Source organism: Phocoena sinus, chromosome 7, assembly GCF_008692025.1.
Source record: "Phocoena sinus isolate mPhoSin1 chromosome 7, mPhoSin1.pri, whole genome shotgun sequence".
In the NCBI taxonomy this organism is placed as follows: domain Eukaryota; kingdom Metazoa; phylum Chordata; class Mammalia; order Artiodactyla; family Phocoenidae; genus Phocoena; species Phocoena sinus.
In genome coordinates this window covers 787862-800000 of record NC_045769.1, presented here as the reverse complement: position 1 = coordinate 800000, position 12139 = coordinate 787862, and the positions used below count along the sequence as shown (strand labels likewise).

At 48.0% G+C, this 12139-nt stretch overlaps 1 protein-coding gene across 1 annotated transcript in view; it reads right to left on the bottom strand.

Moving 5' to 3' along the window:
- KIF1A (kinesin family member 1A) overlaps positions 1-12139 on the bottom strand; it is an 89957-nt gene that overhangs the window by 68759 nt on the left and 9059 nt on the right. Inside the window, 1 exon segment of the mRNA XM_032638263.1 lies at positions 939-1106. Coding sequence (XP_032494154.1) covers positions 939-1044 — 106 coding nt within the window. The 5' untranslated portion in view covers positions 1045-1106.

The window sequence follows — 12139 nt, the reverse complement described above, 5'->3', positions numbered from 1 at the left end:
AAGTCCTCTCTGCTGCTCCGGCGGCCGGGTCCTGCACACTAGAGGGGCCCTGGAGGCCATGCCTGTCCTTCTGACCTTCTCGAGATTGCCATTCTGTCTCTTCCTACTCCCTGTTCACCCTGTTGACCCCAGGCCTCCTACTTCTCAGAAAGGCTTAAGATGACTTATGATTAGAAACAAAACAGAAGAGCAGACAAAGTAAAAAGCAGCTGAAACAAGACAAGAAATCAGGAACCTTGTGCCCTGGGTTGCAAAGCGGCCCCGCCAAAACTCCTGCCTACCCCGAACCTCAGAATGTGAGAAACAGGGTCTTTGAAGATGTACTCAGTTGTTGAAATGAGGTCATACTGGATTAGGGTACGTCCAATGGTCATCAGGTCACACAAAGACACAGACATGCAGGGAAGAAGCCACGTGATAGAGCACAGAGCAGAGACTGGGGTGATGCGGCCGCAGGCCAACCTGGTGGCCACGACTGGAAAAGCCACAAGAGGCAGGAAGGATCTTCCTCCAGAGGAGTGTGGCCCTGTCAACACCTCGGCTTTGAACTCTGGCCTCCACAACCACGAGAGGATAAATTTCCGTTGTTTTAAGCCACCCAGTTTGTGGTCATTTGTTACTGCAGTCCCAGGAGACCGACACCCGGGGTGGACCAGGAGGGAGCCAGGGCCCCGATGGCCCAGCAGCAATGGCCCCGAGGGAGCAGCGGCCACGGCCCCGAGGGCCCAGCAGCCACGGCCCCGAGGGAGCAGCGGCCACGGCCCCGAGGGAGCAGCAGCCACGGCTCTGAGGGCCCAGCAGCCACAGCCCGGAGGGCCCAGCAGCCACGGCAACCCCGAGGGCCCAGCAGCCACGGCCCCCCCGAGGGCCCAGCAGCCACGGCCCCGAGGGCCCAGCAGCCACAGCGGCCCCGAGGGCCCAGCAGCCGCGATACTCACTGGTGGTGCTTCCGGACATCTGGATGATGCACTTGGAGTCGCGGCTCATTTCTCGGGAATTGAAGGGGCGGACGCGCACCGCCACCTTCACCGAGGCCCCAGCCATCTCTGCGGCCTTTGTGGGTCACTCCTAGTGGCGGCAGGAGCCCCAGCGGGCACAGAAGACACCTTGGGAAAAAGGGAGATACGAGTTAGAAACAATATCCACAAGGGCAGCGCAGATGTTTCCGGCTGTGACACCTGCTCGGATAACCAGTCCACAGGAAGAGGAACGGAGCAGGGCAGCTGCAGGTGAGAAATGCCGCGAGTTTTAGGAAAGAACGCCAACGGGATGAGAGAGGCCTAGGAAAGCTGGAGCCTAACAAGAAACAGCCGATTCGCTCCCTGGGACCCGGAAAGACTCCAGGTGCCTCTGAAGGTCAGCGGCTGGGTGGGACCGAAAACAGGTGTTTGTGGAAAGTTAGCAGAGGGAGGGTCAGGCCATGTCATGGGTTAAATTGTATCCCTTGAAAATTCACATGCTGAGTCCTAAACCCCAGGACCTCAGAACGTGACCTTATTTGGGGACAGGGTCCTGGCACTGTAACTGGTTAAGATGAGGTCCCACTGGAGTGAGGTGGGCCTTGCCCAGTGTGACCAGCGTCCTTATAAAAGGAGACGCACACAGGGAGAGTACCACGTGAAGACAAAGACAGAGGTCTACAAGCCAAAGACTGGGGGTAAACCGCCAAAAGACAGGAGAGAGGCAGGCAGTGGTTCTCCCCCACGGCCTTGGAGGGAACCACCCTGCACATCTGGGACTTCCAGCCTCCAGACTGTGAGACAATACACTTCTGTTGTCTAAGCCCTCAGTCTGTGGTACTTTGTTACGGCAGCCCCAGCAGAGTAATGAAGACCCCGAGACCACCATCCCCACCCGGTGAACATCCAGGACCTGCCCCCCCACCCCATGCCACCATCAGGCAGGAGGCCAGAGGCTACCCTCTGGGAGAGTGAGGCTTGGTCCAGCCTGGAGTTCTGAGGACCAGCTGAAGGTGGGTGTGAAAAGCCCAGTGAAGATGCCCAGTAGTGGGGGACCCCAGCCTCCTCCTCTTGCTGCAGGGCCCCCACCTGCTGGCTGCCAGGGAAGAGGGCAGGGTCCTTTGCTGGGGAAACAGGACCACAGCCTCTAGCAAGCAATACAGAGACTAAAGCAAACAGAAAAGGAGCACAGCAGAAAGAGACAAAGCAGGAAGAGAAGAACAAAAATGTTTCAACACCTTGTAATTAATATCCTCAGAAAGGAAATTTACTCACCCATGAGCAAGTGAAGTATGCTTTTTTTCAAAGGACCATTTAATGAATAAGAAAGAGTCCTTGGAAATTAAGACTATGAAAACAGGACCTTCAGAAGTAAATAAAAAGGTTGGAAATACAATTAAGTAATTTTCTGCGTGAGGAGAGAAATAAAATTTGGGGATCAATGAAAAGAAGCTACTAAAGAAATAATTCAAGAAAACTTCCCAGCACAGCCAGTCATGAGTCTCCAAATTCAAAGGGTCTACCTACCCCACCTGCTATAAAAGGTCAGAAACCACAGCAAACTGTGAAATCTCAGAACCTCAGGGCTAAAGGGAAGATTCCAGAAGCTTCCAGAGAGAAAGGATGGAGACTCAGAATGGCATCAGCATCTCATGGATACCAGATGAAGAAACACTTTCAAAGTGCTGAGGAACGGTGACTTTCGGCCTAGAGCTCTGAGCTCACCCACATCACAACTGGGAGGGAGGGTGACAGGAAGACCCAGGAAGACTCTGCAGGAGGCTAGAACCTGTGCTCCAGCAGGTAGGTGGCTGGTGGGGCAGACGTGGGTGCGGGCCCAGCCCGGAGGATGGTGAAGGGGTCCCAGCAGGACCCTGGGGCTGCCTCGAGGGGGGGATGTTCCTCATCGGAGGGCAATGGAGGGGACCCAGCCAGGAAGAAGACGGGGCTGCGAGGCGGGAGGTGGTCTCCCAACGTGGAGAAGCATCCATCAGAGGGTTTGATGAGAGATCAGTGATGACCCCAGGCATTATGCTATCACTCATTCCTGATACAATGTTCTTCAAGAAAGAAAATATAAGCAGAGTACACTCCTGAGAGCAGCAGGAAAGAATGTTCACTAGTTCTGCTGGTGTAAACACAAAATACTAACCAACACACAGGAAACGCAGCAGGAAGACGGTGAGAGGCGTTGCACGTGGTGGGGTCGTTAGCAGTGCGATGGGGCAGAAAAGCTGACTCTGTCCCAGTGGGATCTAAACGGATCAGACAAAACCAAAAACGGACTGTGGAGGGTGAGGCCCGGGCGGGGCTGCTTCTCCCGTGGAGACTCGCAGCCCTGATGGACCTGGATGCCACGTCTCCACATGTTACTTTGGAAAAATTTTAAGAACAAACAAAAGGGGAAAGCCAAGAGGGAACCCACAGTGTGGCCAGGCTCGGGGCAAATGCCTGAGGAAAGAGGGCAAGGGCGCGGCCACTGTCGGCCACCACGGGGTGAGCCTAGGCACGCGGCTGCCACTCCCTGGGCCTGCTTGGCCACCACCCAGGTGTGAATGTGAAGCTGACCCTCACGTCCACTTGAAGGTCACACTCACACGGAGGAGGCACCCCCCCACCTCCCAAGGACGCAGGCCCCGGGCAGGCTCCATGCCAGGTCTGTGCCGGCTCGAGAGGGCTGTCCCTCCCTGGGCTGGAAGCCCACGGGCCCAAGATGAATGGACAGAGCAGTGCCCCCGAGACTCGGGTGAGCCGGGAGGGTGATTCCATGGAACACTGAGGTTCCATGACATCTCCCCTTCTGAAAAGGGAATCTTCTGCCTCAGTCTCCCTGCCTGTAATTGACACCCTCAGGAGAATCTGGCCCAAAGACCCCCTTCTAGAATGGGGCAGGGACCTCTGTACATGGACCCCAGGACCAAGAGCAGGAGGGGCCTGCAGAGACCCTGGGGACCCTCTATCTACAGATGGGGGAGGGCATGGCCAGGGCTGAGGTCAATGCTGTAAAGTCCCAGGGCCAGCTCCTAGGCTCCCCAGAACTTCCCAGGGCAGGCTGGGCACGGAGCAGGACCATCCCCTCGGGCAACACAGCTCTTCCAGAGGCTACAGGGAGAGAGGGAAGTGCCAGGCCAGCCAACAGCTGAGGGTCAACGGGTTCAGGACACAAGCAAAAGCCCAGGTGGGTGGAGCAGAATTCAGGGGCTGGAATCGTGCCCAGCTCCACCCCACAGCCCCTCACAGCCCAAGCGCACCCTCATCTACACACCAGGAACGTTTTTTCCAACACTGTTTCACCTTCTTACATCCATGAATGACCGTCCAGGGTGGACTGGAGGACGTGCCTTTCTGAGAATCCATGTTTCCTTGTGCTGGAAAATCTTTGCCCTTTCTAAACTGAGAAAAGCCTTAGGACATGCTGGCTAGAGTGGGAAGAGTAGGAACAAGGTCATGAATTCTTGGTGAGAATGCAAACTGGGGTGAGATTCCTAGCAAGCCTTTAGCAACAGGCCTCATGCCTTAAAAATAAAGGCCGTATCCTTTGGATAAGTGATTCCCAAGTGGCGAAATAGGTAATAATTAGAAACGAAGAAAATATTTATGAAAGATGTTCAATTTGACATTGCAAAATGTTCGGTTCTCCTCAGATTTAGCTATATTAATTCAGCGCAATTCCAGTAAGCAAAATATTCCAACAGGATTTTCAGTGGAATTTGGCAAGTATTTGGAAGAGAGTTTTGAAAAATAAGAACAAAGAGGGGGTGCATCCCCTGCCAGCTATCATATTTACTATAAAGCTACAATAATTTACAAAGTCTAGTAGTGACACAAGAACAGAGAGATCAATGGAAAAGATGAAGCTTGGCCACAGACAGACACACACACACACACACACACACACACACACACACACACACACACACAGACAAAGCCAACATATGATAAAGCAGCATTGCAGGGATTGGGTAAGATTGGTATCGGACAACTGGCTATCCCATGTTGAAAAACAGAGCTAGAACTTTATCTTGGAAAGTGTTGCAAGAACATATAGGAGACTCTGCTTATGGCTCTGGATAGAAACTATGCATTGACACCAAGCATGAAAAACAAAGGAGGACTTGTGCGTCCAGGTGGCAGAACGGCTGGCGGCAGAGGGTTGCTGCCTCCCCTCCATGCACAACTAGAGGAGCTGCATACAATTTTTAAATCTGTGTGAAGGTCTAAGAGCTACAGAAGCCACACAGACAGGCAGGCCAAGATTCCAGAGATGGGGCTACCGGGGCAGGGGAGGACTTTCCCCAGCACTTTCTCCCTGAGCGTTTTGCATTCTGGTCACGGGCTTGAGGCTGGGAATCTAGAGTTTTCCCAGGCAGAAAGCCATTGCTGAGGGATGGAGAACCTGCAGAGCTTTTTGGTCGAGAAAAACAAAACTTGAGAGGTCAAGATCCCAGGAGAAAGAAGCAGAGACTTAAGCCGAACAAATGGTCAGTTCTCCCCTTAAGACATCTGCCTAACTCCAAAGGCATGAGGGGCGGAAGTTTAAAACTCAAGCAGAAAGCCTCTGGAAATCAAAGAGAAGTCCTCCACGGTCTCAGGTGCCAAGGAGTCAGAGGTTAGAGTTCTGGGTCCACTGGGAGGAGGGGCCACAGCAATCATGCCAGGGTCTGATTTGAAAGCCCTGAAGGGCACAGAATCTAAAAGCAGGGCAGAACCACAGGTAGGCTGCACCTCATCAAACTGCAGCCAGTCCTGACTCAGCTCGGTCTCTGACTGAATGAGGGATGACCCTCACTCCACCTGCCTGGAAGAGAAAATCTGAGCCATCTGGAGCCTCGAATATGTATTCGCAGGCAACTTCTGAGACTAATCAAAACTCACAAGTCATGAAAAGAGACAGGGCTATATGACTCAAAACAAATTGGGAAAGAAAGGTAAAAAGAAACAAACCTACATATGATCCAGATCTAGGACTTATCAAACGAGCACTTTAAAATAATCATGACTTTTATATGTTCAAAATAAGAGAGAAAAGGATGGAAAAAATAAAGGGAAAATGGAGAATTTTGCAAGAGGATTTGAAACTATAAAAAAGAATCAAATGGAAATTTTAGAACTGAAAATACAATAACTGAAATTAAAAACTGAAGAGATTAGACACATCTGAAGACAGTGTTCACGAAGTGGAGAACAGGTCAACAGAAAGTTAAAGAACAGAGAAAACAAAGAATGGAAAATATAAAACTGAGAGCCAGAGAAATACAGGACACAGTGAAATGGTTGAACATGCATGCAACTGAAATCTAAAAGGAGAATAATGGAATAGGAGAGAAGCAACACTTTAAGAGATAATGACCATTAATTGTCTAAAACTACTGAAGTATTTTAGTACTTCATCCAGATTCAAGAAGCTCTGCAAACACCAAGAATACTACACCAACGCACATCATAATAAGACTGTCGAGTACCAAAGACGAAAAGAAAAGTATTAAAAGCTGGCAGGAGAAAAAAGACCTTTAAAGGAACAAGAATAAGATTGACAATTGAGGACTTCCCTGGTGGCGCAGTGGTTAAGAATCCGCCTGCCATTTCAGGGGACAAGGGTTCAAGCCCGGGTCCGGGAAGATCCTACATGCCGCAGAGCGATTAAGCCCATGCACCGCAACTACTGAGCCTGTGCTCTAGAGCCCTCAAGCCACAACTACTGTGCCCACGCACCACAACTACTGAAACCTGCGTGCCTAGAGCCCATGCTCCGCAACAAGAGAAGCCACCGCAATGAGAAGCCTGCGCACCACAAGGAAGAGCAGCCCCTGCTCGCCGCAACTAGAGAAAGCCCGCATGCAGCAACTGAAGACCCAATGCAGCCAAAAATAAAATAAATAAATTTATATTAAAAAAAAGATTGACAATTGACTTCTCAACAGAAATGATGGAAGCCGAAATACAGGTTCTAAGGTTTCAACGTTAAGTAGAAAAGTAATCATTTATATTAGACTGTCAAGGATACTTGTTTCAATTGCTAGGGTAACCATCAAAAGAGCAGAGAAAGAATGGACAACTAACAGGTTAATAGCAAGATAAATAGAAAAAATTTTAAATATTTTTATTAATCCAATAGAAGGCAATACAGGAGGAAAAACAGAACAAAAAAAGTGTCAAATGGAAAATGAAGATTTAAGACCCTAGATAAAAGCTCAAGTCAATTAGTATGGACCATTTACTCCAAGTCAAATGTTACAGTTGTCAGAACAGATTTTTTTTTTTAAAGTTATAGTCTGTTGACGAGAGACATCTTTAAATAAAAAGACACAGAGAGGCTGAAAACAAAAAGATAAAATTTTTTCGTTTTCCTATTCTTTTTTTTTCTTTTAAGTGGACCATTTTCAAAGTCTTTATTGAATTTGTTACAATATTGCCTCTGTTTTACGTTTTCTGTTTTGTTGTCCTTTTTGGCAAGGCACGTGGGATCTTAGCTCCCCGACCAGGGATCGAACCTACACCCCTTGCATTGGAAAGCGAAGTCTTAACTACTGGACTGTTAGGAAGTCCCTGCTTTGCCTATTCTATCAGCTACTGAAAAGGAAAAATATCTATCATGCACATTCTTTTAAAGCGCCCATGGAACATTTACTAAAATGAGCCATATGCTGGTCATAAAGTAAAGGCTAACGAATTTCAATTTATAATTAAGTTCATTAAATTCATAAAATTAAATTCATATGTTCTCTGACCACAGTAGAATTAGGCTATACATCAATACCAAACAAAAAAGCAGTAGGGCTTCCCTGGTGGCGCAGTGGTTGAGAGTCCGCCTGCCGATGCAGGGGACACGGGTTCATGCCCCAGTCCGGGAAGATCCCACATGCCGCGGAGCAGCTGGGCCCATAAGCCATGGCCGCTGAGCCTGAGCGTCCAGAGCCTGTGCTCTGCAACGGGAGAGGCCACAACAGTGAGAGGCCCGCGTACCGCAAAAAAAAAAAAAAAAAGCAATAAAAAAACCTACAACCAGGACTTCCCTGGTGGTGCAGTGGTTAAGAATCTGCCTGCCAACACAGAGGACATGGGTTCGAGCCCTGGTCTGGGAAGATCCCACATGCCGCAGAGCAACTAAGCCTGTGCGCCACAACTACTGAGCCTGCGCTCTACAGCCCGCGAACCACAACTACTGAGCCCGCGTGCCACAACTACCGAAGCCTGCACACACTAGAGCCCGTGCTCCACAACAAGAGAAGCCACCACAACTAGAGAAGAGAAGCCCACTCACCGCAACAAAGAGTACCCCCGCTCACCGCAACTAGAGAAAGCCCTCACGCAGCAACAAAGCCAAAAATAAATTAATTAATTAAAAACACCCCCAAAACCTACAACCTCTCAACTGTTTGGACATAAAGCAATACAATTCTAAATAACCTATGGGTCAAAGGAAGAAAACCTCATTGACTATTAGAAAATATTTTGAACTGAATAATGAAGATACAACATATCAAAGCTGTGGAGTGCAGTTCACACAGAACTCACGAGGAAATGTATAGCTTTAAGTCATGGGGGTCGAGGTGGGGAGTCCTTCACAGCAGTCCCAGGTCAATCCAGAACCCACCGTCCCCCAGGGAGCCATGGGTTTGCCAGGCGGACCTTCGGGACTTGAAGGTTTGCCTTGAGAAGGACCCGGTGCACGTCAACCAGCAGCTGAGGCTCTGCCAGAGGAGGACTGTCATCTTGTTCACCCCTTAACCCTGGCGCCAGCAGGAGATGCCTGGAGATGTCTGGGAGGAGGCCGGATGTGAGCATTTGAGGAGGGGTCAGGGCAGGAAAAATGCATCAGTTGCTTGTGAGCACTGACTCTTTAAGTCACGGAGATGGACGCGATCACGGAGGGAGAAGGGTTAGAAAGGAAGAAAGAAATGGGGATGGAGCAGGTGGGGAGAATTCTCAGGAGTCTAGCTGCTTCTCGAGCAGACTTTGGACCCGTCTGCCCAGGGCAGCTGGGGGCCCAGTTCCTGAGCCTTGTGAGGACGTCCGCGGGCTGCTTCCCAATTTCCCTCCGTGCCTTTGGCTTTCCTGGACCTGCTGTCAGTTACCACGTGGGCTCTGCCTTTCATTTTCCAAAACGTGGTTGCTGAGCCTCGTCTTCTGTTTTTTTATCCTTATGGAAGCATTTAGGTCTTTCTTTAGTTTACCTCTACTGTTATTTCAATGGCATTTAAGGAGGGAGAGAAGATAAATTAGAAATGATGAACCAAACACTGAATTCTGTATAATTCTACCTATGTAACTTCTGAAACAGGCCAAAAATGAGCAGAATAGCACATTATTTAGCAATCTAGAGCTAAATAACAACAGTAACAACAAAAAGTATCAACAAACAGCTGAAGGGAGCTGAAAGAGGTTGCAGATAGACAGCAAAAACTGCTGATTCCCTAAATGACTTTTGTAGACACATTCGACTCTTCTAGATCATGTTCATATTTCACCTAAAAAGAATTATTTTTAAAATAATTACCAAATGGTTCAGGGAAGGAGGGAGAGAGAAAGCTAGCTCACTTTCGGTTGACAAGCGCTGGTGTGCATGAAAACAAAGATCAGTTTTGCTTCATTAAAATTAATATTTCAGGGCTTCCCTGGTGGCGCAGTGGTTGAGAGTCCGCCTGCCGATGCAGGGGACACGGGTTCGTGCCCCGGTCCGGGAGGATCCCACATGCCGCGGAGCGGCTGGGCCCGTGAGCCATGGCCGCTGAGCCTGCGCGTCCGGAGCCTGTCCTCCGCGACGGGAGAGGCCACAACAGTGAGAGGCCCGCGTAACGCATAAAAAAAAAAAAAAAAAAAAAATTAATATTTCAAAACTGATGGGGGAGAAAGGTGATTGAGAGACTCCCATTTCTGGCAACATGATGGATGAGATACCCTCCCGTTAGAAATCACCTAGAAATTTGGGATAAATAACAAGCATCAGAATAAAAGAAGAGAATTCTGGAAAAGGGGGGAAAAGAGGAAGGAGGAGCTGAAATGAAAGTGGGGAGCCCATCCCACAAGCCCACGCAGAAGGAAGCTGCAGGCGTTTGCTGATGCCAGAAATGCAGAGAATTGGGTTTCACCTGCTGAGTGGGGGGATGGGAGACGGCCTCAAACACAGGCAGTCGGGACTGGAATCAAATGTCACAAAAAGTTGGATCCTGCAAAGTTACAGCCCCCGTGGAGTGGAAGGCTGGGGAAAGCCATCTGCCGTCAAAGGGATGTGGGCATTGGTCTGAATGACTCTCAGCTCCGTGTGGTGAACAAGCCAGTGCTTCTGAGAATTTGAGGCCACAGCCCTGACCTCATGCAGGTTTGGGTCTAAACTCACCAGCACGATCAGGGAAGCCCAAGGTTGAGAAATTAGCTCAGAGTAGGTCTCAGGCGTTTGCACCCAAAGCACCTCACAAAGGCAGATACAAATCCTCCTTGGAAATAGCTTCCTACCCTCGGGGTCCCAGTATTCCCAGAGATGAAGATCTGTCAAATAGCAGCTGATGGTGAAATATTACCTGACACAGAGATGAAATTCACCATGAGAATCAGGAAAAAAGGAAAAGAAAACCAGAATTAGATCCTCAAGGACCTCAGATGTTACAATTGTCAGATACAGGTTATAAAATAAGTGCACTTAAAATGTTTACAGAAATAAGCAGGAATGGGAAATAGTGCAGTAAAACATGAGGGAAAAACCATGCAGAACTTTTAGATATAAAAATGTAATCCTTTAAATTTTCAAACTTAGCAGACACGTTAATCAGCAAATTAAATGGAGCTGGACAGAGAACTAATGAACTGGAAAATATGTCAGAAAAAATTACCCAGAATGGCCCCAGAGAGACAGAACGATGAAACCACAAAACAAAGGTTAGGAGTCATGCAACATGGAATAATTCATTAATTTACCACGGCAGTTTTAACACACCTCTCACTAACTGACAGATCAAGCAGACATATAATTAATGAGGATGTAGAAGATTTGAACAACATAACAACCATGAACTAATGAACAAACGTGCTCCCTTGCCCGCAAAAATTAGAGACATACTTTTCTAATACATAGGGAACATTTTCAATATTTTACCTTGTCGTAGGCCATAAAGCAACTCCCAATAAATTTCAAAGACCCTGTATCAAATCATCATGTAATTTGAACACAATTAAATTAAAAATCAATAAAAGATCATTAAAACCCATATGTTTAGAAATTAAAAAAAAAAAACTTCTAAAGAACCAACACACAAAACAAAAAATCACTACAGAGTTATAAATAAACTTAGTAGTAAAAGATCATGCAAATACTACCAGAAAAATTTAGAGCACTTCCACATCCAGCCACGAAGGAGTTACAAGGACCATACTTAACCTCCCACTGTAAACAACAACTAGCAAACTGGACAAAATAGATGAAAACGACTGTTTTCAGACATGGCACAAAAGGCACTGAGAGGAGGGAAACATATGAGTCTCCCTTCCCTCCAATCACTCCAAATCTTCCCAGAGGCAATTTACAAACCTCAGGCACTGGGAGGTGGGACCCAAACAGCTCAGCAACTCTGATGAGTTGGGGAGATGGAAGTCAGAGTGTGGGTAGGTTGTAGCTGCTGGAATCTGTGGGTCAGAGTTCTAGAAAGGAAACAGTTGCTCAGTAATAGAGCTCCAGAAATCTGCATAGGGATCCCCTTGCATCTCTGTAGACTACTAGTCCATGCCCATGGACTGGACAAAGAAGACTGAAGACTGAAGAATTCCCAAAGCTCACACAAAGTCAGAAGACATCTGTGCTTCCACCAGCCAGAATACAGTTCTCTTGGTCCCTCCACCCCAGGCCCCCAGACATTCAGTAGAGACCCCAAAGAAATTATACTTTAATGTGGGCTTAACTATTCCCAAAGTGAAATCTACCCTACAGCAACTCTAAAAAATCTTAAAATCAGGCCTTGAAGGATCAAATAAGTCCTCAAGTAATTTAACTGCTTTTTGCCAAAACAAAGCCCAACATTCTTTACAGGAAGAAAGCATAATTCAGATGCTCCACAATGTGGAAATGTCTAGAATTCGATTTTAAAAATTACTACACATGCCAAGAAGCCAGAAAAGATGCCTTATAACCAGGAGAAAAATTCGTCAGTAGGAACTTGAATTTTCCTACACTCATGAAATAAATTGATTCA